The sequence below is a fragment of the Tachypleus tridentatus genome, chromosome 1, assembly GCF_004210375.1.
Source record: "Tachypleus tridentatus isolate NWPU-2018 chromosome 1, ASM421037v1, whole genome shotgun sequence".
Classification (NCBI taxonomy): Eukaryota; Metazoa; Arthropoda; class Merostomata; order Xiphosura; family Limulidae; genus Tachypleus; species Tachypleus tridentatus.
Genome location: NC_134825.1, coordinates 30,217,503 through 30,240,838, shown reverse-complemented (window position 1 = coordinate 30,240,838; position 23,336 = coordinate 30,217,503). Strand labels below are relative to the sequence as shown.

Here is a 23,336-nt window from a genome sequence, read left to right as displayed (position 1 = left end):
TTAATCGGAAAGTTACAGATATTTGATCGTAACATTTATAGATTTTTAATAATACAAACTTTAGTGAAGTATCTCCGGACGTTAGTATCTCTACGAGAATATTAAATATCTTCGTCGGTAGAAAGTGCGTTCTTATTCTATCGTATAGCAAAGCCACATTGGGCTATCTGCTGAGTCCACCAAGGGGAATCGAACCTCTTAGTTTAGCGTTGTAAATCCGTAGACTTACCGCCGTTCCAGGGGAGGTCTCGGTACAAAGTCAACTTATAAGTAGCATGAGGCCACTCAAGCTAACTACCTTAAGCAAGGTGTAACAATATCAGTTTAAAATTAATTTACTCGTCGTAGACCTGGACCGTCGATAAAACCGTGTTTAAAACTCTTGTATATAAACCATAATTTTAATAACTATTTGTAATAACCATTATTATAAATTGCATTTTTATTTGTATATTAAAAATATATTTGTGTTAAGAAAGAAAATTATATTTATCAATATTGTTGACAAATATCGTAAACTTAATACATATCGACATTTAATTAACTTCTAAATTCAGATTTCCGGCTATTTAAAATTGTGATAAGTAACGTACATGACAAAATAAGTCGAAGATTCATTTAAGATAAATTATAATTCGTAACAAAATATTCAATTCAGATTGAAAACACCAATAAATAAAAAAAATATATAATTGCTCTTATTGATTAGATACTATTGTAACATTTATTGCGTTTTTAGTATAGTTTTATAAATCAGTTCGTCACGAATATAATATGTATGGATAAATGAAAATACCTGTCTGAATTTATTTAGATTATGTGCTTTGTTGTTTTTGGGAGAGTAAATAAACCGATGCGTCGAGAGTCGTTATTTTGCACTTTAGCACAATGCTACACAATGGGCTCTCTGTGCTTTGCTCACCATGGCGGAATGGACGAGTTGTTATTAGGTGTTTCATTATAATATGTATTAATTTTTATTATCATTAACTTGGATGCAACCACAGTGTTTATACTGTTGTATTTTAAGACTAAAATCCCCATTTACTTTTATTCAAAGTAGCTCATTGTTTAACAAATAAATGTAATGTCGACAAGTAAATATTACAATTCACAATCTGCCCTCACATTAACAAAAATATCTTCCAGATTTTAAATGTATACACTATTCCAACATATGTATATATCATATGTAATTTTCATAGAGAATTATTAATAAAATTATTTCAAAATATGAAAAAAAAAAATTGTGTTGCTGCATTGTATATAATCAATTATTGTATATACTATATATTTTGGAACATACTGTGATTCACCACAATGGAAATTTTTCTTGTGTTATTATATTCAGTATATGTATATATAACGCCATCTAGTGATTATAATTGATGTGGTTTAGTAGAGCGGCGAACGGACGCTTGGGTGGTAGGTTTGCGGGAGATTGTTCTTGTTGATCGATCGTCTGCTTGCTGCAAAGATGGCTGAGAAAGACATAGAGTATTTAAAGTCACCCGAGGAGAAAACGAAATGGGAATCTTTAAAAGAATTCATTTGGAATCCTAGAACAGGACAGTTTTGTGGAAGAACAGGAGCTAGTTGGGGTAAGCAAGAAGCGAACTTTTATAATTTGTGCGAAACATAGATATTAAATTTAGTTGTAGAAAATTTGTGTTATCTAAGTTTACAGTTTTACACTACGTGATGAGGAGAGAGAGTAAAATTATACTGCAAGGCTTATCTACTATTGGATGTCGGATATATACGGCTCCAAAGCCACGCCAAGCTCAGACAATAGTGGAGACACCCGAAATAGTGTCGTTAATATTACATACTCCTCGTAGCATAGAGAGGATACTCAAGCAAGAGTTTGACGAATTTTGAAAAATGCTCTTTATATTGTTATTCGCGTGACCTCAATGTCAAATATATCAGTGTAATCGTAAAATAATATTTTTATTAATGATTAAGTAGGTGTCGATGGCAGGAATAAATATTAAAACGGGAAACTGAAACATCTTCACCAGACATACTTTTCATTATGGTATTGATACTGATAGCATTTATTGATTCATGAGTAAAATAATTACAATCTGACTGTATATATTTTGACTCGTTAAGTTACTTAAGTTATTAGTAAAATCAAATTATTACTAATTGAGTAAATTAAGTTGAAGTGGTACAAGCCAACTTTTATCAGTGTACTATAATTATGATAGTGTGTAATTTTATTTTTTAGATTTATCTTAGTTTTCACTACATGTAGTTTATAATTAACGTATTATATTGTAAAGAATACAATGCATATTTTGCAACAGCACTAGATTACCTGACTGGTGTAGAAGAAAATAATTTTCTCTTCACTTTTATACAAACTAACTAAAAATTAAAATTCCAAATGATATAGTTACTTAAGATAAAAATTATAATAAAATTTAGCCAAGTAGCATAAAAACCGTAAAAAATACTGTGCAGAGTTTTAGAAGAACTGTAAAAAACAATTACAATTTTTAAAACTTCAAACAGTTAAAATTGTTCATCTAAAAACACTGAATATAAATGATATAACAGAAAATGGGTGTTTTTTAATTTTCAGAATGTACTTGGTATCTTTTAGACTTTCTTACACTTTTGAACTCCATTCCAACAATCATGCAACAATTAAGGTAACCTTGTATTAATATTTTATCACTAAATTTCAATAAAACGTTCAAATTACTTTTTATTCTGCTGGAAAAAAATCACATAAATAATAGTGAAAAAGAATTAATTATTTAAACGTTTTGTGAACTAAAGCTATATAAACTGAGTTTTGTATCTGTAAAACTCATTTAGAAACTTAATAAAAAATATTTATTTTTCATATCTTTAACTCATATTTCTCAGTTGCAGTTAAAGTTTGCAAACTTCTTGTCTCTGTAAGTTAATAAGAAGTTAAATATTATTCATTGGCATTAAAATGTTGTGTCTCAGTCCTGCACCCATCCACATAAGCATAATTTTCCTATATTTTACTTCATTCTTTAAACCCCTTGAAAGGAATTTTTGTAGCAATGTGCATGCAGGTATAATAGGTTTTAACTACTAACTTAAGAAGTAGTGTCTTGAGATATAAATTATGTTGAATTATGACTCTCAGGACCTCAGTTACAATTGTAGCCAATAATTATAATTACAGAGTAATCGCGTTACTGAGCTTTCTACGTTAATTGCCTTAAGCAATAATGTATAGTCTAAAACTGGTATATACAAATATTTTTGTTAATTGTTTGCATTAGTAGTGAGAAAGCTCATCATAACAATAAAAGAATGATTAATTACATTACTCTTGGATGGCATCTTACTGTTAATTTACAGTTAATTAGAATTTAATTTGTTTGCATACATAGATGAAATATTTGGAGAAATTCTTTAAATGAAGTTTTTCATATACATTTTTTGTCCAAGTAGGATATTTTGTTCTTTAGAACCGTATCTGAAAGTAAAATGTCTATTACATGTTCAAGTCATATTTTTGCCAACCTAAACCCACCAAATTTATTTAACAATTTTTGTTGTGAGTAAAATTTAGAACAATTCAGACTTTTTATAAACAAACTCTTTGTATCTAGTTTTATATTAAATATTTCCATAAGTATACACCAAAATATTTTTCTTGTTCCCAGTTTATTAACTTTTGTTCATAATTGCTAAAGTTGTCTTTACATGTGTTATTTTAAACAACTTCACATTAACATCTTCCTTGAAGTCTTATAGGTACTGACACATGTTTTCTTGGTTCGTAAGAGCAGTAAAACACTGCACTATTAAATGTATGTGTTAAATAAATAAATACCAGGATTTGTGCTTATACTTTATTAACATTTTTAATATAAATCATGACTTATAAAATGAGGTCTCATTCTGTTTGCAGAAAAAAATTCAATTAACTTCACTGTGTGATTAAAAGTAAAGTATTTTTAATAATCTGTAATTATTTTAGTAAACCAAATTATAATGAAACTTGTAAGCTACTTTTATAATATCATTATAAAGTTTCTTTATAGGAAATGGTGAAAAGGTTTAATTGTAAAAATCAACAAAATATAAAGTAATTAGGAATAATGTTATTGAGAGATCATATCATTGTATTTAGATATGTTGGGTGTGTTTTGTAACAAAAACTTTTGCGTGACCATTAGAATTTTCTTTAAATGTATTTGTCTGATGTTTACTTTTAAAAATCATTCTAGTGGGATAAGTGATAAGCTCATTTGCTTACACTGCTAAAAATTCAGGGTTAAAATCCCAAATATGGACATAGAATATAATCCAGTGTGGCATTGCTCTGAAAACAAACACATAAAGTTAATGGGCTAATATGGATTAATGAGTAAGTTGTCTTATTTTGGAGTAATATTGATGTGTACTATGTACTAATAAGAAAAGCACATTTATTTTGTTTAGATTTTAAACTTTGATTTTATAATTAATCAGAAATTATTCTTTTACTGCAAAAAAGTAAAATTACTTGTTTTTATTAAATTTGAAATGCATTTCAGAGTTGTGTGTTTACAATTGTGATTTTTTTCCTAAAATTAACTGTTAAATTTTGTGTTTTGGAAACAGTTTGTTAAACAGAAATAGTAAACTCTTTCTTAGTTTTAATCTATACGTAAGTAAATTTAACATAGAATTGCATAAAGTTATATATGTAATACCTTTAACACAAACATCTTTCATTGTATCTAGAAATAAAGCCCCTCTGAGATAAATTTAGATATTAACATGTAATCATTTGATTGTAAGTACTTTGTGAATATATTTTCAATTACTGTATTGTTCATTTATATGACAGCAGGAATTTTATCAAAAACATTTGTTAATAAAATACTGATTACTTTGTTGTGCTAAGTCTGTTTGAATAACATATAAAAATAATGTTATGTTAACTACTAGAATGTCCAAAGTTCATTCTCCCCACAAGTTCCTATAGCAGTTATTTAATAATTTTCACATTTACTAAAATTTGACAATATTATATAACAATTAATAATAAATAGTATTTGTTATTAATAGCAGGCAAACTACTAAACAGCTTCTATATTTCATCCATTAATAAACTCATATTGACATGTGTGTATTATTTCTTCAAGCGTAGATTCATTTGTTTATAAATTTATCAACATATTATATTTACATATGCTTTTAACTTGTTTTTCTTGTTCTGTCCACATGAACAGCTATTGATGTACTAATGTCTTCAGTTACAACCATACTGAAGTTTCATGTTGTCACATGGGCAATTAAATGATAATTTTGAGGTTACTGTATTTCAAACCACTGAGGTATAGTTAAATTGCATAGTTTCTGGTTTATGTAACATTTGAAGTGTTAGATTGTTTCATATAATTGATGATTTGTCCTTCTATATATAATTAATGTATTTGCAAAGTGCACTCAAAAGGATGTTAATGTTACATATACAAACTCTGGTCTATTTGAGTTTTTTGTTCACATAATTTGCAATTACTGTAATGTTGAATATAGCTGATTTTGTGTGTATGTTGTTTCTGAAGTTTCCTTAATATTGTTATTCAAAATACATTTGTACAAATATCAAACTGTCATAGTTCCTAAAAATGCTAATTCTACAGAAAAAAAGGCTAACTAGCAGTTAGTATCCAATGAAGGACAACATTTTAAGCACTATTAACTTTTATTGAGTGAATGTCTTTAGAAGTTTGTTCTATAAGATGTTTTTTATAATATTCACTTCCCTTTTATATCCTTATTTGTTTATGAATTTCGCGCAAAGCTACACGAGGGCTATCTGCGCTAACCCTTGTTATAAACGTGTTTATTGCTCAAAGTTTCCGATTAATCAAGCATTCAAGTGTACTTCACCATTGATCTGTTTCATGTGGTATTTCAGTGACATCAGTCTTCTTTCTAGGTTTATATAGCACTGGGATAGTTTTTTTTATTAAGAAAAATACTATGTAGTACTGTATGTATTACTAGTTGTTATAGTACACTGTAAATATTAGTTGTAGTTATTTCAAATTTAAATATCAAAATACAAGCCATAAAATTCTAAATATTGCACGCAATTAAGCAACTTGAAATCATTCAGTGCTTTAGTAAATCAATTACGTCAAGTCTCTTATACACATTATTGTTTCAGTTTTAACAATACTTTTGACTCTCGTTAACCCTGATGTTGTAAACCATCTCGAAATGTCTCGATATGTTCCTGATAAAATACACTTTGTGCAAGTGTTGTTCATTTTCACGTTCAAATACATGTATATAGCACCACAAGTTACTTAAATTTGAACTATGACTGTAATTTTTTTATGTTTTTGTTTCACTTATTTTGGGAATCAAAGTTGTATTCTTTGAATAAAGTTAAAATCGTTGACTCACCCTGTCGCATGCGATTCTTCGAAGTTATATACATTTTACGAGGCTTTTTCCCGTGATGTGACGTAAAATATGACGTAGATATTGATTTACATCACCGAGACTGTGTGGTAAGACCTGGTAGCATTCGTGGCGTGTAGACGCTGTACTGACGCGGTTAGCAAAGATTGGGTGTGAAGAATGGATCTAAAATTAAATATACAAACAAAAATGTAACGTAGGTCACAATGCGTCGAAGCATTTTTCAACCTATTTATATAACAGTGGTAAAACTGTAACATCTCTGTGATATTATAGAAAGTTTTAGATGTTTGAGAAAATACTGGCCCATGAATTAGGACGAAGTTTCGATCTTAGGAATCGAACTTGGATCATTATATTTGTACACACTAATATATTTTTTCTCAAGGTGTAAAATGCTAAAAAATACTTTATAATATTTGGAAGAGGTTTTTACCAATATGTTTACAAAGTTTTCAGGTTTTGCCTTTCTCGTATGATTTGAATACTTCACAAATTGTCAAAGTAATATGCGATTCTCTGATCAAACAGCTTGATTAGGGGAATAAACAATAGTGTAATCCGTGAGAAAATCTGTTCATTTAGCAACCTCGAGTATAGCTAATGCGTAAATGGAATTGCGGTCTTCACGTGGTGCGGAAGTTGATTGCTGAGGCTGTTTTCTAGCCAAATACTGTACTATTTGAAATCGTTTTCATACCCTTTCATACAATAATTAAACCAGCATGTACACTCAAAACTATAGTCGAGACAGTATTTCGCGATAATAATATTTGTAGTGTAAATTCAGTGATCAAAACGTTTTTAAAGGTGTTATAGTACATAACTAGTTTTTTTTTAAAAATTAAAACTGTAATGCTAATACCAAACCTCTTGTTATAATAAAACTGATACATTGTGTTAAAGTATTTATAACGCAGTTTTCGTGATTGTGCGAGACATGTGATGTTAGTTCGATTTTACTCTTTATTCATCATACATTTACAATAAATGATTACGCGTCAATGATCTAAGTTTACAATACATTGAATCACTTTGTAACGTCATAGTGTAATTGTATCATATTGTACATTATAATAAGTGAGCGAAAACTTTAGGGTTTCAAAACCAACATCTTGTCGAATACTGAAAGTCGCTTATAAGTAATTATTTAAATAATTACAATCACTATAATTTACCAACGTCGTTAATATACATTTATCGTCATTTTAACGTTTCTGATAGTAAATAAATAAACTACAAACTCTTGCAACTAATGCCATAAAATTTTATTACCAAAGGAATAACTCAGCATCAGTATCGTGAACAAACGTGGCCTAAATTTGTCAAATTATTTATATTTTAAAACTGTTTGTTTGGTAGTACTGGTGTGTGCTATCGTAAAACCGCGTGTAGTAAGTAGCGCGTTTTCAGGAGGTCCGTGTTTCAGTCAGCAAAAAATACTTTACGACTTAGTGGTGCCCTTAATTTCTTATCGCAAGAGCAGATTATTTGGGAGAAAGATTTTTGCGCATGCCTCGAGATCTGCAGGGATTGATTGTGCCATGCATATTGATGATAGAGGTCCGCTGCTAGAACTCTATTGCACAAATTTTATTGCTAAGTTACTGGTTGTGGGAAGTTAGGTGTTAAGGTCAACAGATCGGTAATAATAGCTTATTGTTTTTTTTAAATACGACCCCTATTTAAAAAAAAACCAATAAGCTATCTTTTTATTTTTGAAATTTATAACCGTTTATTTAATAAATTGACACATCAATACAGGAGGTTCAATATTTGTGAAGCTTTAAGTATGATGAATGTCATTCATTTTTGTTTGTGAAGTATGAAAAGCTTCAATAGTATGCGTAGAAATAAAAAAAAAATTCCGTTTCACTAAACGTGTATTAAGAGGCATCCTATAACATACTAAGCACCATTTTTTGAGACTTTTCGGCAAATATATTTATGAATATTATATCCGTAAGCTAACAAGAAGGGAAATCGATACACATTAAAAAAACAACAACAGGTGACTTATCTATTGTTTTGCGACAGTTTGTGTAATTGATACCTATATTTATAAATAACACAGAAGCATGGCTACTACCATATGAATTATTGTATTTGTGTATTAAGCATATGAAAGCACTTTACAACAAAGGGGGGGGGGGGAAACGCTGGTTTGTGTAATTATGTGTCTGTTGTTCTGTTTATGTATATGTATTATAACTTCTGAATACTTCGTGATAGAGGGTTGATATCTTGCATTGCAATACATTCTCGGTAATGTTTGAAAGCCAATTAGTAATTTATTGAAAAGTTACTTTTATGTCTATTTTTACTGAGTTTTTTTTTAGGAAGATCGGGAATAAATTGGTTTTTTATGTCATTATAAGAATGTGAGTATAGTACAAAAATGTAGTTCAAAGAGTGTAATTAAAATCACATCCAAAATTAAAGTTTTAAAGAAAGTTCAGTATTTTTAAAACACGTTTTTATCAAAAGGTTTAATCAAAGCAAATAAAAGTATAGAATTTAACATTGCAGTAATTTTAGTGATTTGTTTTTCTAAAAGAATTTTCATATGAAAAAGTTGTTTTTGATGGTGCAGTAGTCACAGAAATATGTATTTAATGCTGTATGTGCTCTAAAGTATAATATGTGAAATTTACATTTGAAAATAAAATCAGAATGATTTTCAGTTATTACTTTTAAAATGTGGTAAAACACTTTTATATCTGGTGTTTCTTTTTGCCTGCATTCTAACTCGTAATTATATATGAAATAAAATATGGATAAATTTTATTAACTGAATTTTTGAAAAAGCTTAATGTTTGTCTAATGCATTTAGTAAAGGAGCTGCACACAAACTAATGAGCCACTGGCTGATAATCTGATGTAGGTGTAGTTATATAACAATGGTGAAGTTCTAAGGGTTTTTATCAAGCAAATGATAAGTATCTTTGCACAGAATATTGAACTTTGGTTAGAGAAAAGAAAATGATTTAATGAAAGACCAATTAGCTTTAGAGTCTGATAAGTGATTATGTTTAAAAGCAAACATTCTTGGTAAATTCATAATAGCAAAAAAATAATAGTATTATAAGCTTTATCATTATAGTTTGCTTTAAACACAAGTAGTCTAAGTTTGTTTGTTTTTTTATCTTACAACCCATTGGTAATGCAAATAAAATGTTTCAAACATAGATATTGTATGAGAGAATTGAAGGAGTGCGTATAGCAGTAAACACACACTTACTTAACTATATACATACTGTATTTCCTCTAATTATTGCCCCTGGTTGATATTGTACAGTGGAGGGGTGAGGGGCTAATGTTTTACATGTGATATGTTGACTTCTCAGGTAATAAGTAAATATATGTTGGATTACTATTACTATCACACAAAGTAAGCTTTATAAAAATACACCAGGGAGTGAGTTAGAGAGGGGACCTTAATTAGAGGTAATAAGGTGTTTGTGATTCTGTATACAAGTTTGAATGACAGATAAACGTAAGGTGAATAAAAGCTAAAACTAATGTTGGTACTGTGATTGCTTAATAGTTAAAAATACCCTATAAAGATATAGAATACTTGAATGAAAGAAATTAGAACTCTAAATCATAAATTCATTACTGTAGAATGTTGCAATTAAATGATTTAAAACACTATCATAACATTAAGGACAGTTAAAGTATTTAACATTTTCAAAAATTTACTGTTATAACTCCTAGTTTAAAGTCATTAAGACTCTTAAACTGAAACCTCAAGAATTTATAAATTAATATATATATAACCTTTAAATTTATATACATATCAAAAAAATAAGTTGAAAATAACAACTCCATGTTACTAGAAAAATAAATTCTGTTTATTAGGTTTTGGTCATGAATGATGCCAGTGAAGACTAGTTTGAGAACGTGAGCCATCTGTGTATGCTTGAAAGATTCTTTAGTCGTAGCAATAAGTACAGTAGTTGGCTGTATCCATTAGCTATTGTTGTGCCTAATGACTACCTTGTTTGATGGGAAAACACTTTCATTGGGGTAACAGTTATGGTTGATTAATTTGTATGGTGTGACCACAATACAAAACAATTAAGGATATTACAAGTATTATGCTCATGGGCACTCACATAAATATGTTGGGAGGAGGGTACAAAATGTGTGTAGGAGATCAGCTTTTACAGTGTAAGTCAATAGACTAAAGGAATGTGTTATATGTGCTTAAACACAAATTTATAGTTTTAATAGAAATTACCAAAAATATTTAGTTTACCTACAATTTTAAGATTACATCATAATATTGCAGTGTTTTGTGAAATGCAAGAATGTCCCCTCTTACCTTTTCTTTTAAGCACCCATGATTATGCTCTGTTACACATAATAAAAGCTTTTATTTGGACAGTTTGTACAGAGTAATTTGCAGATTATGAAAATGCTTGCAAATTAGGTACCAGTTCTCTACAGATGTTTTGTCAAATAACAGATTAACATCTGCCTCAGATATAAAAGCAAGCAGAATAAATTATCTTCCATATACATATATCCCAGTTTGAAACACCTTAGAGAAATCTGAGTACAGGCAGTAGTAGACTGTTTTACTGCTTAAAGATGTGTGATTTATGCATGAAAATGTGTGCTCCAATTATCAAATTCCAAAATAGGAAGGAAAAACATTTACATTTTGTCTTACCAGTTTAACTTTTTTTTTCTGATAATATAAGTTGTCTAAGTACCTTCTACTTGATTATTTGCACACTATAAAGTGAAGGTACAGAAAACCAAGTAATTAGTGCATGACGAGCAACTAGTTTCTGTAGTGATTTTTATATTTTCTGTAAATTGTGTATTAGAAATATATAAACAATATATAACAGTTTTCTTTATAATTACATTTGCACTTAGTTTGGAATGAAGCTTGTTTTAGGTTTCTTATTTTTAAAAATGTAAGTGGAGTTATTATGTGTGCCAATTTGGTATGTGCAAAGATGATTAGTGTGAGCTGTTACAACCTTTTTTTTCTCTCTCTCTTTCTTTCTACTAGCCAAGATTACAATTTTTTACATCATTTACTATGCCTGCCTGGTTGCTTTTTGGACAGTAATGTTGATGATATTTTATGTGACTGTGGATTACCATCAACCAAAATGGAAACTTGATTCAAGCAGAATTGGAAACAATCCAGGTAACAAGGTTTTTCTTGTTAGTCATTCTAGTAATATCTTTTAAACTAATATGCATAATTTTTGAGTTTATGTAACGACTGTAATGTGACTGATTCAGTTTTAATAAATGAAAGTTTTATTCAAGCCCATTTTATAATATTTTGAATTAATTTAATTTCACTAATTGAATTATTATCTTGGTAATTTTTTCGAGATATTCATGTAATTAAATAGTAAGGTAAAGCCTATTTCTTCTAGGTTGTAAATAGGATATTCATCCCGTAGAAACCAAAAGTTTACACAATGCCTAGTTTCATTCAATTTTTGAATGAAATGTTTGTTTTTTTTTTGACAGAAATAAAAAAAAATAGTAATATTGTACTTATTCCTCCACATCAGTTCTATATCTAATATAACAGTTCTCTAAAGTTACATTTCTTTTTTAATTGCAAAAGCAATTATTTTATTTATATCCAAGTTACAGTAGTACAGGAGCTTATGAATCTCCAAGCTGAACCTGTTTCATACACTAGAAATATCATACACAAAACTTAGTATTACAGATACTCTTGAATTGTATAATTACTGTCCTCAGAACCTACTTTTAATACTTTAATAATATTCTATTTTATATACCCAAACCTTTTAAAGAAGTGTTGGGAGATATATTAATAATCAATGATGATTTCATAATATAAGCTTATTGTAAATCAGTTATAAATCATATGATGGGTGAATCATATATTAGAAAAACATTTCATATTCTGGACTGCCTTTGGAACTATTTCCTCAGTCATCAGTCATGTACGATCTGGTGTAAAGTCTGATGCTTGTGATTATATGTTATCGGTAAACACAGCAATTTCTATTGTAACAGGCTTGGCATGGCCTGGTGGTTAGGGATTCAACTCTGTCTTCTAGTCACAGGTTTGAATTCTATCATCAAATGTGCCTACATTTTCATCCATGGGGACATTATAATGTGAAGGTCAATCTCATTATTTGAGTGATGTTAACTAGCTGTCTTTCCTGCAATCTGTTGCTTCTAAATTAGGTATGTCTGGTGCATATAGCCCTCAAACAGCTTTGTGAGAAGCTCAAGAAACAAACCAAATACTGTAACAAAATTTTGTAAATGATAGCATAGTCAGTCTTAAATTATAACTTTAACTAATGTTCCACAAACTTTCCACTGTATAATGAAATAGGCTTTAAAAACCATCTTTAAGCAAACCAAATGCATGAGTGCATAGGCAAGTATTTCATGGGTATGTTGAAAAAAGGGATAACTTGAACAGTAGCTTCCATATTTTCATATGCGACCTGAAGTCTTATTTTCACGTAATCTTCTTGATGTTTTGACTATACACTGATGGAATTTCACCGTTAATAATTGAAGTCAACACATTCTCTTGAATGTGGTTAGTGTTCATTTATTGCTCTACTGTTTCCTTATGAAAATAGCCTTCTAATGAGATTGAAACACATTTTCTTAGGTTCCATAATATATTTTACTTTTTGTGGCAGAAAGCTGACTGCTGCTACAGACAGTTGCATCGTCATCACTGGTAGTTGATTTTACCTTTCTTGCCAAATCCAAAGTGTAAATACCTGTGAAAACATGGTATACCCCTTCTACTCAAGCTGAGCTCTAATATTTTGGACTTCACTTTTTTGCTTCCTTGTTTTTTTTGTTTTTTTTTAGAGTTTATGAGATGTGTGTTTTGATTGGCTTAAAACAGTCGTGTGGTGGTGAAAGAAACTTTGAATGAATTTTAAACAGTTTGAGTAGTGAAGTATGATTGAGCATTCTATTAAATGTAATTCAGTAAGGAACAGAAAAAAATTAAGTCTGCAGTGCAAAACGGATGAAAGTCATCGTACTTTTCTGTTGACGTAATTTTGGTTTCTTTTATTTTTGTCATATGTAATTTGATAATTTTTAATTTGATACAGAGCAGCTGTGTAGTGTATTCCATTGTGTTTTTGCTTAGATTTTTTTCTATTCTTGCTATAATTTTGCTAGGTAATTTGATATGGTGGAATGTATGTGATATGTATGTATGTGATATCTATCACATTATCAATACACTATTTGTCCATTTATTTACAGTGTGAACAGTAAATACATTATTTTTTGACAACTTAAATTATGTAGAGAGAGTATTTATCTCACTGATGTAATAAAAAGGCTTATGTAAAGCTGATTATTTTACAATGTAATTAACCAAATGGTAGATTTCTTTAGCACCAACTCTTTGTGGCATTAGCAATAAATGACTAGAGTTTAATTTGCTTTTTTTTTTAAGTTCAAGAAAATATCCTCTGTAACTTGTCCCAGCCAAACACTCAGAAATGTGACTGACATATCCATTCTAATAGATGCCCTCACTCTTTCATAATACACACAAAAACATGCATACATCTGACCAGCAAATAGAACACATTCAGCAAACTGGAACAGTCAACAAAAGTGAACTTCTAAGTTCCTCTCAAGTTGTTGTTGCTACAACATATTTTAGAATTTGTGTTAATCCTTGCACAATATATATTGCAACGGTGCAATGCAATTTTAGTTATATAATAGGATGGTACAGTAATATTAAAAGGTTTATTAGAACAAGAAAAAGAAATGAAATTAAAACAAAAAAATTACTTCTCCAAAGAACAAAGCAAAATGGAAAACTCATTGCTTATACAAATGTTATTGTCCTAGGCATTGGAAAGTATAATTGGAAACTGCTGAATGTGTGTTACTGTACATCACAAAATAACATAGTATCTTGTAAAATCACTTGAGAAAAATAATATATCCAAGCATTTCATATCCAACTGCATAACAGTGATATACTTCTGAAAACCTTAAATGATGGCCTTGCATTGTGAAATGCATAAAAAAATGTTGATGCCATCACACTAATGTATTGTAAGACACCACAATCAATTCTTACTTCTTCATTACAATATTCTGAAGGAAAGAAAAAAGATTCCCACATAAAATAAATGAGCCATCTCTGAAGTAGTAAGTATTGTTACATTAGAACTTCTGCTGTTGAAAAAGAAGAAAAATGAAATATATACACTATACATGTATCTTTGTTGGGTATTAATTAAGAACTTTTTTATCTCAGAACTATCATAAAATAATGTCTGTTATACCTGAAAGTTTAATTTGAATAGAAGCAGATTGCAGTAAGTCTTTTTTTAATCTCTTTTTGATCATCTAATTCAGAGGTTCTCAGACTGTAACTTGCAGCCCCCTGGAGGTCCATGAAGTTGCTTCAGGGGGTCTGCAGTGATACATCAAATTTATGAAATTACCATTTAGTGATAAAGTAATGAATGAAATAAAATGCTAAGACATTATAAAACTAATATAGTAATATATGTAAATCTCAAATTAATAATTTTAATTAACATAAATTGAATTATATAAGTTTGTTCTGAACTTGGCACCATTGCCTACCAATTTTAACAAGACAAGACAGTTGATTTCCAGTTGGATTGATGCACATAAAAATCAAAGTATAATAATAAGATATATTTGGATCTGGATTTTTTTTGGAACTTTAAAATATTAACCAAAAATTTGCAAGACTGTTTTAGCAAAATAGTATCATCCTTCACATTAAAATAAGTTGTAAGATTTAAAAATTTTTCATATTTCATTGTTCTCTTCTTAAAACTAGAATTGAGCTGTGAAGTGATACATTAGTTACACATGATAAAAACTGGAGGTGTTCCACCAATACAGTAAAGAAACTAAAGAGGGTCCACTGATTGGCAAAGTTTGGAAAGCCATTATCTAGTTTTTATAACTTTGAAACTATTAGTTTTTAATCTCTCATGTAAACAGTAATTTATAAGTTACGTATGCAATTGGTGTTTAATGTACTTGCAACTAAGTGCCAAAGTGAAACACATTTATTTGTGTTAATTAGCAACTTACATTTTTGCTTTCTGTATTGGTTCAGTTTTTATCATTACACATAATTTACTTTATCATTTCTTATTGAAACACAATCTTCTGCATTGAGTCATTAATAGTTATAAAGTTGTGTTGTATCGTTACGGATAATAACTGTCCCAATGAATAAGTATTGGTTAAACATTTGTTCAAGATGCTATTCATAATGCTGAACACCCTGTTTTGATAACAATAACTAAAGTTTATATCCTACCTTTCAACTGCTGATCTGCTGGTAATTTCAGAGAAGTCCTGATGAGGGCACTTTGTCATGGTAGTAGCTAGGATTTTATCCTGGGTTTTCTTTTCAGATAGGCTGATGCACTCTCTATTCAACTGAGGTCTTTTCCATTAGACCTTGAACCAACCATATGATTGGTTTCATGAAGGGTATCCAGATTTTGCTTACTTCTATGCTATGTTGACTAAGTATTATCAGTTAGTTGGGTGAAGAAAGCTTTTTTTCAACATGTGTGGTGCATATCCCCCTTTTTTCTTTTTGTATTATTTCATTTTTATACTGAATTAGTGTAGCATGAATTTTCAAAACTAATTGAAATGCAAAGAAGCATTACCAGACTTAAGCAATTATTTATATATATGCAATACATTTAGTTTAGGTAATCTTGAATAATTTTAAAGGCAAACTATGAACAAAATATTTTTTTATATTGTATGAAAAAAACTTTTATTTCTATTTAACTTAAGATATTTTTTCTCAATCCAGGTGTAGGTTTTAGGCCCTCACCACCTGAAGATAATGTGGACAGCACCCTTGTCTGGTTTCGTCATGGTAGTTCAAAGCAGTGGGAATATTGGGTTGATGCTCTTAATGAGTTCTTAGCACGTGAGCTTTTACTTTACCAACAAAAATTTGATTTTATGTTTTAGAAAAAAAAATTTAATAGTGCACAGATGAATGTACAGTGCCTTGCAGAAGTATTCATCCCTTACCAATAATTTCATATTTTTGATGAAATATACAAACAATATAAACAATATATTTCTACTGTACTGGTTTTTATTCAAAATTCTAATGACCAAACTGAACACTGCTATATTTGAAGAAGGTTGAATGTCAGCAAAAACTGCAAAGAAAATATATGAATTGAAATTTAGCACCTTTGGCAGTAATTACTGCTGTGAGTCTTTTTGGGTAAGTCTTTACCAGTTTTACACAGTAGGATGGTGTAATTTTTGCCCATGCTTCCTGGCAAAATTACTCCAATTTTGACAAGTTCCTTAGGGACTATTGATGGACTGCAATCTTCAAGTCTTGCCTTAAATTTTTTTACTGGATTTAAGTCAGAAATTTGACTAGGCCAATTCAGGATCTTTAATTTCTTCTTTTGAAACTACTCCATTGTGGCTTTGGTCTTGTGCTTCAAGTCATTGTCTTGCTTAAATGTGAATTTTCGACCCACTTTTAGATTCTTGGCTGACTCAAGAAGGTTTTCTTCCATGATTTGCCTCTACTTTATTTCATTTGTTTTCTCCTTAATCCTGATAAACTTCCCACTACCTGGTGAGGAGAAGTAACCCCGTAACATAATTCTGCCATCACCATTCTTGACAGTTGGGATGGTGCTAACAAGATAATGGGCTGTGTTGGGATTGTACTACATGTAAAACTTTAAATTTAAACCACAAAGTTCAATTTTTGTCTTGTCTGACTACAAAACTTTCTGCTACATGTCTGCAGTATCATTTACATTCCTTGTACCAAACTCCATATGAGATTTAAGATGACTGATTTTTAATGATGGCTTCTTTCTTGCCACTTGCCTATACAGATCAGCTTTGTGTAGAGACCATAATATTGTTGATTTATGACCAATGACTCCTGTTGAAGACATAGAACTTTGTAAATCTCTCAAAGTCACTGCTGGCTTCAAAGTGGTATCCATAACAAGCTTTCTGCTTGTTCAGCTGTTTAATTTGGAAGTAGCCTGACCCTGGGTAGTGACTTGGTGGTATGAAGCATATTCCACAACTTAATAATGGACTTCATCATACTTAAAGGGATAATCAGTTACTATTATATTTTCTTGTAACCTTCTCCTGGTTTGTGCTTCTCTATCACTTTATCCCTGACTTGTTTAGAAAGCTTCCCATTTTTTGTGGTTGGTTTATCATTACATTATTTGAGTTGTGATTTGAACAAACAAAGACTATTTCACTAATTTTGTGACCTTTTCAAACTAATTGTTTACACTTGAATAGATTTAGAGTTGCTGTAGCAAAGGGGGTTGAATATTTATGTAATTTAGAATATACTAATTTTTTTTCAAAAATGCAATGTACTCGGATAATATCAGGTTTTTTTTTAGCTTTTTCCAGTTTGGAGTAGAATGTGAAGATTCTTGATATAAAGTCCCATTTGAAAGTTTTATAAATGAAAGTTCAGATAACAAAATGTGGAAATTTGCAGGGTGGTGAATACTTTTGCAAGGTACTGTAAGTATTCAAGATAAAATAAATTCTAACTTAATATTTAATTTTTAAGATTGAACTAACAGTCATCTTATTAATATCTTTAAACAAAAATATATAACTTAATTTTAAAATTATTGACATCTGTGATATTTTCAAATAAATAAAAGTAGTTTCTTAAGAGCAGATTTATACCACATTGACTCAAATTACTTTGATTTATAAACTGCTTTCAACAAGTATTAATGTGTATCAAATTACAGGTGATAGATATTGTACACATGTAATAAAACCTCGAAAAATGAGTAATGTAGAAAATATTTTTTGTTAAAGAATGACAAATGTATTAATACTGAATAGAAAGATCAGTTCAAAAGTGTATTATTTTAACTTTTCCAAGTAGGGGTTCTTAAACTTTTGTAAAATTTATGTAGTAGCATAATGGTCCTCAATATTTTTTACTCTAATGACTGACAGAATCTTTGTGAAAAGCTTACTGGCTATCAGGAGTATGTTGTTACTTAACATTTAAGGACAATGAGGAACCTAATGGTTTGACTAAGCCATCCTGTCCATTAAACTAAGCTAAAAATGTTTGAAAGGATTTAGAATTTCAGTACTATCAATGTTTATTCAGTAGATGTTTGTATAGATTGGTAAAGACTTTGAACCAGTGGTTGGAAACTGCTGCATGAACACTTAATCTCTTGTTAAAGAAACATTTCATAACAAATACCTTTGAGGGTATTTTTCCATTATTTTCGTATGGCTATATTTTGCAAATTGATTTCTATAGTCTATCAACTGTGTGTATGAGGATGTAGATACATTTTCCTGTATCAAGATGGTAACTTATATTTTCATATATGTAACAGTTCCATGAGTTGTGTGTCATTAGTGTGTTTCATTTTAAAGCTCTTGAATAATGGTATGTTGTTAATTATTGTGTGTATATAGTAATTTAAGTTGGTTTATTACTCTCTTTCTGGGTTGTCTTTCTATAGCTTATTAATTTAATAGCTTTTTGTTGTTGTTGTTTTTTCCATAGTGCACGTTGATAAAGTATTATTAATTTGATTCTGGCTGTAGCCTATCAAGGTGGACAGCAACATGGAGAACACTTAACAACATGCAGTTTTGAAGAGACTCGAAAACCAGAAGAAGCGTGCCACTTTAACTTGGATTTAATTAATAATAACTGCAGTAGTTCAAGGAAATATGGATATGATGTAGGTCGTCCATGTGTGTTGATCAAAATTAATCGGGTATGTTATAATTATTAATTTTGCAACAGAATTGTAAATTTTTGTTACTAAAAATATTACTTTTATAAATTACAAATTAGTAGATTGTTGAAAGTGCAATAAAACTATATAAGGTTTGTACTAAGCTACAGTAGCTGTACAGTTGAAATGACAATTGCTGAATGGAATCTAGAGAAATTGTTGTGCTCTAAGTAAGCTGTAGTGCTTGCCAAAATAAATTAGTATGAACATGCTCTAATATTTAATTGGTGAAGATAATTAGCAAGGCAGCTTAGAGACAAAAGAACTGATGCTGAACTTTGACCTAAAATTGCTTTTATCAATAGTTTTAACATTTTCCTTAAGTTAACCATATGGTGGAAAATTCCTAAGGAAGAAAAACTTAATTGCTATTTGATTTTTTTTTCTTTTTTAGATATATGGCTGGAAACCAGAACCTTATGACAACAATAGTTTACCAGACACTATGCCTGAAGATCTGAAGAAGAAGTATGATCCCAGAAATGTCTACATTTCTTGTGAAGGTGAAGTAGGTATCATCAGTTTTTCTTTTCCTTCACTATTTCTTATTCTGGTTTGTAAAATTTAGAAACAACTTTTATATGATAAATTGTCCTTGCTTGTACAAAAGCTAGCATGTGTTATGTTATTATTAACTCATAACTCAGTCTTCAGATTTAACTTGTAATAGTATTGCTGCATCATTTTTTAAACAAATATCGTGGCATAAGAAAGGAGCACAAAGTCTGGACTCAATAAATTCGATATTAATTTGAGACTCAAACAATATAGTAAGGTTTTTATATTTTTAGTCTTTACATTGTTATGTTGGCATAATTTTTATATGTATATATGTACAAACAAAGTTTAAGGAAGTACATCTAATAATTTCTTCTGTATCTTGGTACCATTAATTATTGTTAAAAATAAGCTAAAATATTATGTAATTCAATAATTGGAAAAACTTGTTTGAATGGGTTAAAAATATAGATAACCCTCTAGGTTTTAAAAAACAATAGTTGTTAGGTGGATAGAAAACTAGATTGTTTCATTAAGTTTTTATACTAATCATAATTTATTAATTGATTTACTTTTAGATCAGCAAGTAATGTTATGATGTTAATAATAACATTGGTACTTGTTAAATTTTGCATATGTATTCAAAATTAATTAAAATTATTCACTGTAAGCATATTTCTTGATTTCATACTTGTTTGGCAGTCATATTTTAATGTATTACAGTTCATTTATGTGTGTGTGTGTGTTTCTAATTTTAATATTTTATTTCCTCCAGAATCCAGCTGACAGAGAGAATATTGGACCTATTAACTACTACCCTTCTCAAAGCATTCCAAGCTACTATTTCCCCTTCAACAACCAGCCAGGTTATCTGTCACCATTTGTGTTTGTCCACTTCCAGGACCCTACCTCAGGTGTACTGATAAACATTGAATGTAAAGCCTGGGCTGCTAATATCAAACATGATAGAAAAGAACGGTTGGGTAGTGTTCACTTTGAACTACTTGTGGACTAACTTTTGTTTCTCCATACTTATGTAGTATAGCCATTTTACTCAGAACATCAGGCATAAACTGTTTCTCTCCACAGAATCTGTTGTTTAATTTTGGATTTTGTAGTCTAACTTTTACTCTCATTGCTAGCTTTTGTATTTCTTTATCTGTAGTTTCACAGCTTCCCTCTACAAGGGAGAAGGTAAACATTGTCCTTTATTTTGTCATCATGAGAAACTGAGACTATTTTTTATGTAAAGAATTTTTGTAGTTAGTTATGGAAGGACAGCAACAGCATGCAAGTAGATGGCTGATATATAATGTATCTTCAAAGAACAAAATACAGTTCTACTTCCTATTGAGAGAACACAGTATTGAAAGCTGTAGCAAATTATAGTAATTGTTAAATTTTTCTTTTACGTCTTTAATCACGATGTGTTCTATTCTTCTAATTTACTGCATGAAGGGGTTTTAGGACATCATTATTTGTAATTATCTTGATAATTTATTTAGAGTTAAAACAAAATCAAAATATTGATTATAAGTGAATCATGTAGTATTGCTAATACCTGTACATTTAAGGGACTGGTAGCACTTTTTTTTCTGCTTATCAAGAAGAAAAAAACATGACTTACTGAATAGTTTATTAGAATCATGTTAGTAGTGTTGCAATTTCAGATATGTAGTTGTAACAGTTATCATTCATAACTAATAGATAAGGGTAGAATGGTTGAAACCTTATTCAGTGTTTAGAGCAACCATGACAAATTTGTCTACTCTTACACATTAGATTCTCTGGTAACCTATGCAGAGACTAATAAAGTTGCACCATATGTATGTAAGAGACAGAGTGCGTTACTTGAGTCTCCTTGTTTTGTGTAACACAGAGCTTTTTACAGCTGTTGTCTACTTCATATTGGCTAGAGTAACTTGTATTCAGGAAGAAGACAAACAATCATCTGGGCTTTCTAGAAACAGTTTCTAACTAATCAGACATATATTGACTTTCTTTGTATTCTGGTATACCATTTAGTAGCTTAGTGTGTTAGCCAAGGAAATTGAAGGTTCTTAGATGTTAATCATGAGAAATAAATGTGCATTTTTTTAAAAATAAAAACAACTGAAATTGTAATATGTTTCAAGAGGTCTGATACAGTATGCAGTTCAGTAGACGTGAACTAGAGAATTATTATGGTTGTTAAAATATTTAAGATCTGTTGTGACTATCCTTTAAAGATTTTCACATTTTCTTTACTCGCATGTTTTTATACACTTCTTCTCAAGTGTGTTGTTTTGTTTTAAGTTTTATAAGAAATTGTTACATTTCATTCTGTAGATACAGATTTTTAGTCTGATACACATTTGTAGAAAGAGATAGAAATTTAATCACACTGTTCATATTTTCAAGTTATTTTGTCGGTACATGAAAGCCTTTGTATGTAAGCAAGTATTGCTCTTGTCATTTTATTTCACAGTTACATAAACATGGTGATAATTTTGTGTTCTAGAAGAAAACCGTTAATTTGTGGAATGCTTATTTTGTGAAAATGGAACATATTTCTGATAGATTTATCATTATTATGTAACCAGGCTGGGAAAAATAAAAGTTGTTTGGAAATCTATGGGTGTGAAATAATTCTTGTTTAAAGAATGTTGACTTGGTATGTATAATTTATCTCAGATGAGTCTACATTTATGTTTCGTACATTACATACTACAATTTCAAGTAGCCTAAAATTTTAGTTTTAACTTAGAAGTTATATGAATGTCAGTATGTGTCAAATTTATATTTGCCAACAAGATTAATGCACATAATTATTCTTTTTTAACACAAATATATTTTAATATACAAACAACAATACAATTTATAATAATGATTATTATAAATAATAGATTGCACACAAAAGTTTTACAAACTTACAAACAATATTCAGTCTTCTATCTGGTGTGGAGCTGAATCTTTTGTTGATGGTCCATGAGAAGCAAATTACTAAAAATATACATTAATACTTCAGGAAGAAAGACTTGAAGATAGATCAATGTTTTGTAGAAATGTAGCATGTTTACCAAAATAAATCATTGTTCTTATAAATTGTTGTTTTTCAACTTATGATTATACTTTACTTTTAGTGACAGATTTAAGGTTGTGTGCATCCAGGGGCTAATAATATTTGTGGACCCTACATCCCATGTAATTTACATAGAATAAAATTATTAGTGGTTCCCCATTAAGACCATGGGCCCTGGAGCTGAACCTCTACTAGCCCCTACATAAATGTGCCATTGTTTGCTTTTACGTGTTGCTTTGTGGTAGTAGTGTGTTGAATGTACTTTTTTGAGAGAAAATGTAATAAACTGTTACTTTATCATAAGAATAGAAGATTGGTAATTTGGAAAACATTTATTCTGACATAAACTTAGTGAATTAAGTGGTCCAGAGTGCATAGAGCTGTTCTGTTTTAAGGGGTTAACCCCCAGTTACACAGTTGTATATCTGCATGCTTAGAACGCTAGAGATCAAGTTTTGATACCAGTTGTGGGTAGAGCACAGATACAGCTTCTTTTAAGAGCTATTGGTATTTTCTGC

The 23,336-nt window shown here is 29.8% G+C and overlaps 1 protein-coding gene across 1 annotated transcript; it reads left to right on the top strand.

Moving 5' to 3' along the window:
* The first annotated feature begins 1,399 nt into the window (after positions 1-1,399).
* Positions 1,400-22,371, top strand: LOC143245110 (sodium/potassium-transporting ATPase subunit beta-like). The gene is made up of 6 exons (XM_076491006.1): positions 1,400-1,601; positions 11,453-11,593; positions 16,268-16,387; positions 19,063-19,238; positions 19,654-19,767; positions 20,533-22,371. Exons 1-6 carry the CDS (start codon positions 1,478-1,480, stop codon positions 20,770-20,772), a joined length of 915 nt encoding a protein of 304 aa, XP_076347121.1. The 5' UTR covers positions 1,400-1,477; the 3' UTR covers positions 20,773-22,371.
* Positions 22,372-23,336: the final 965 nt, after the last annotated feature.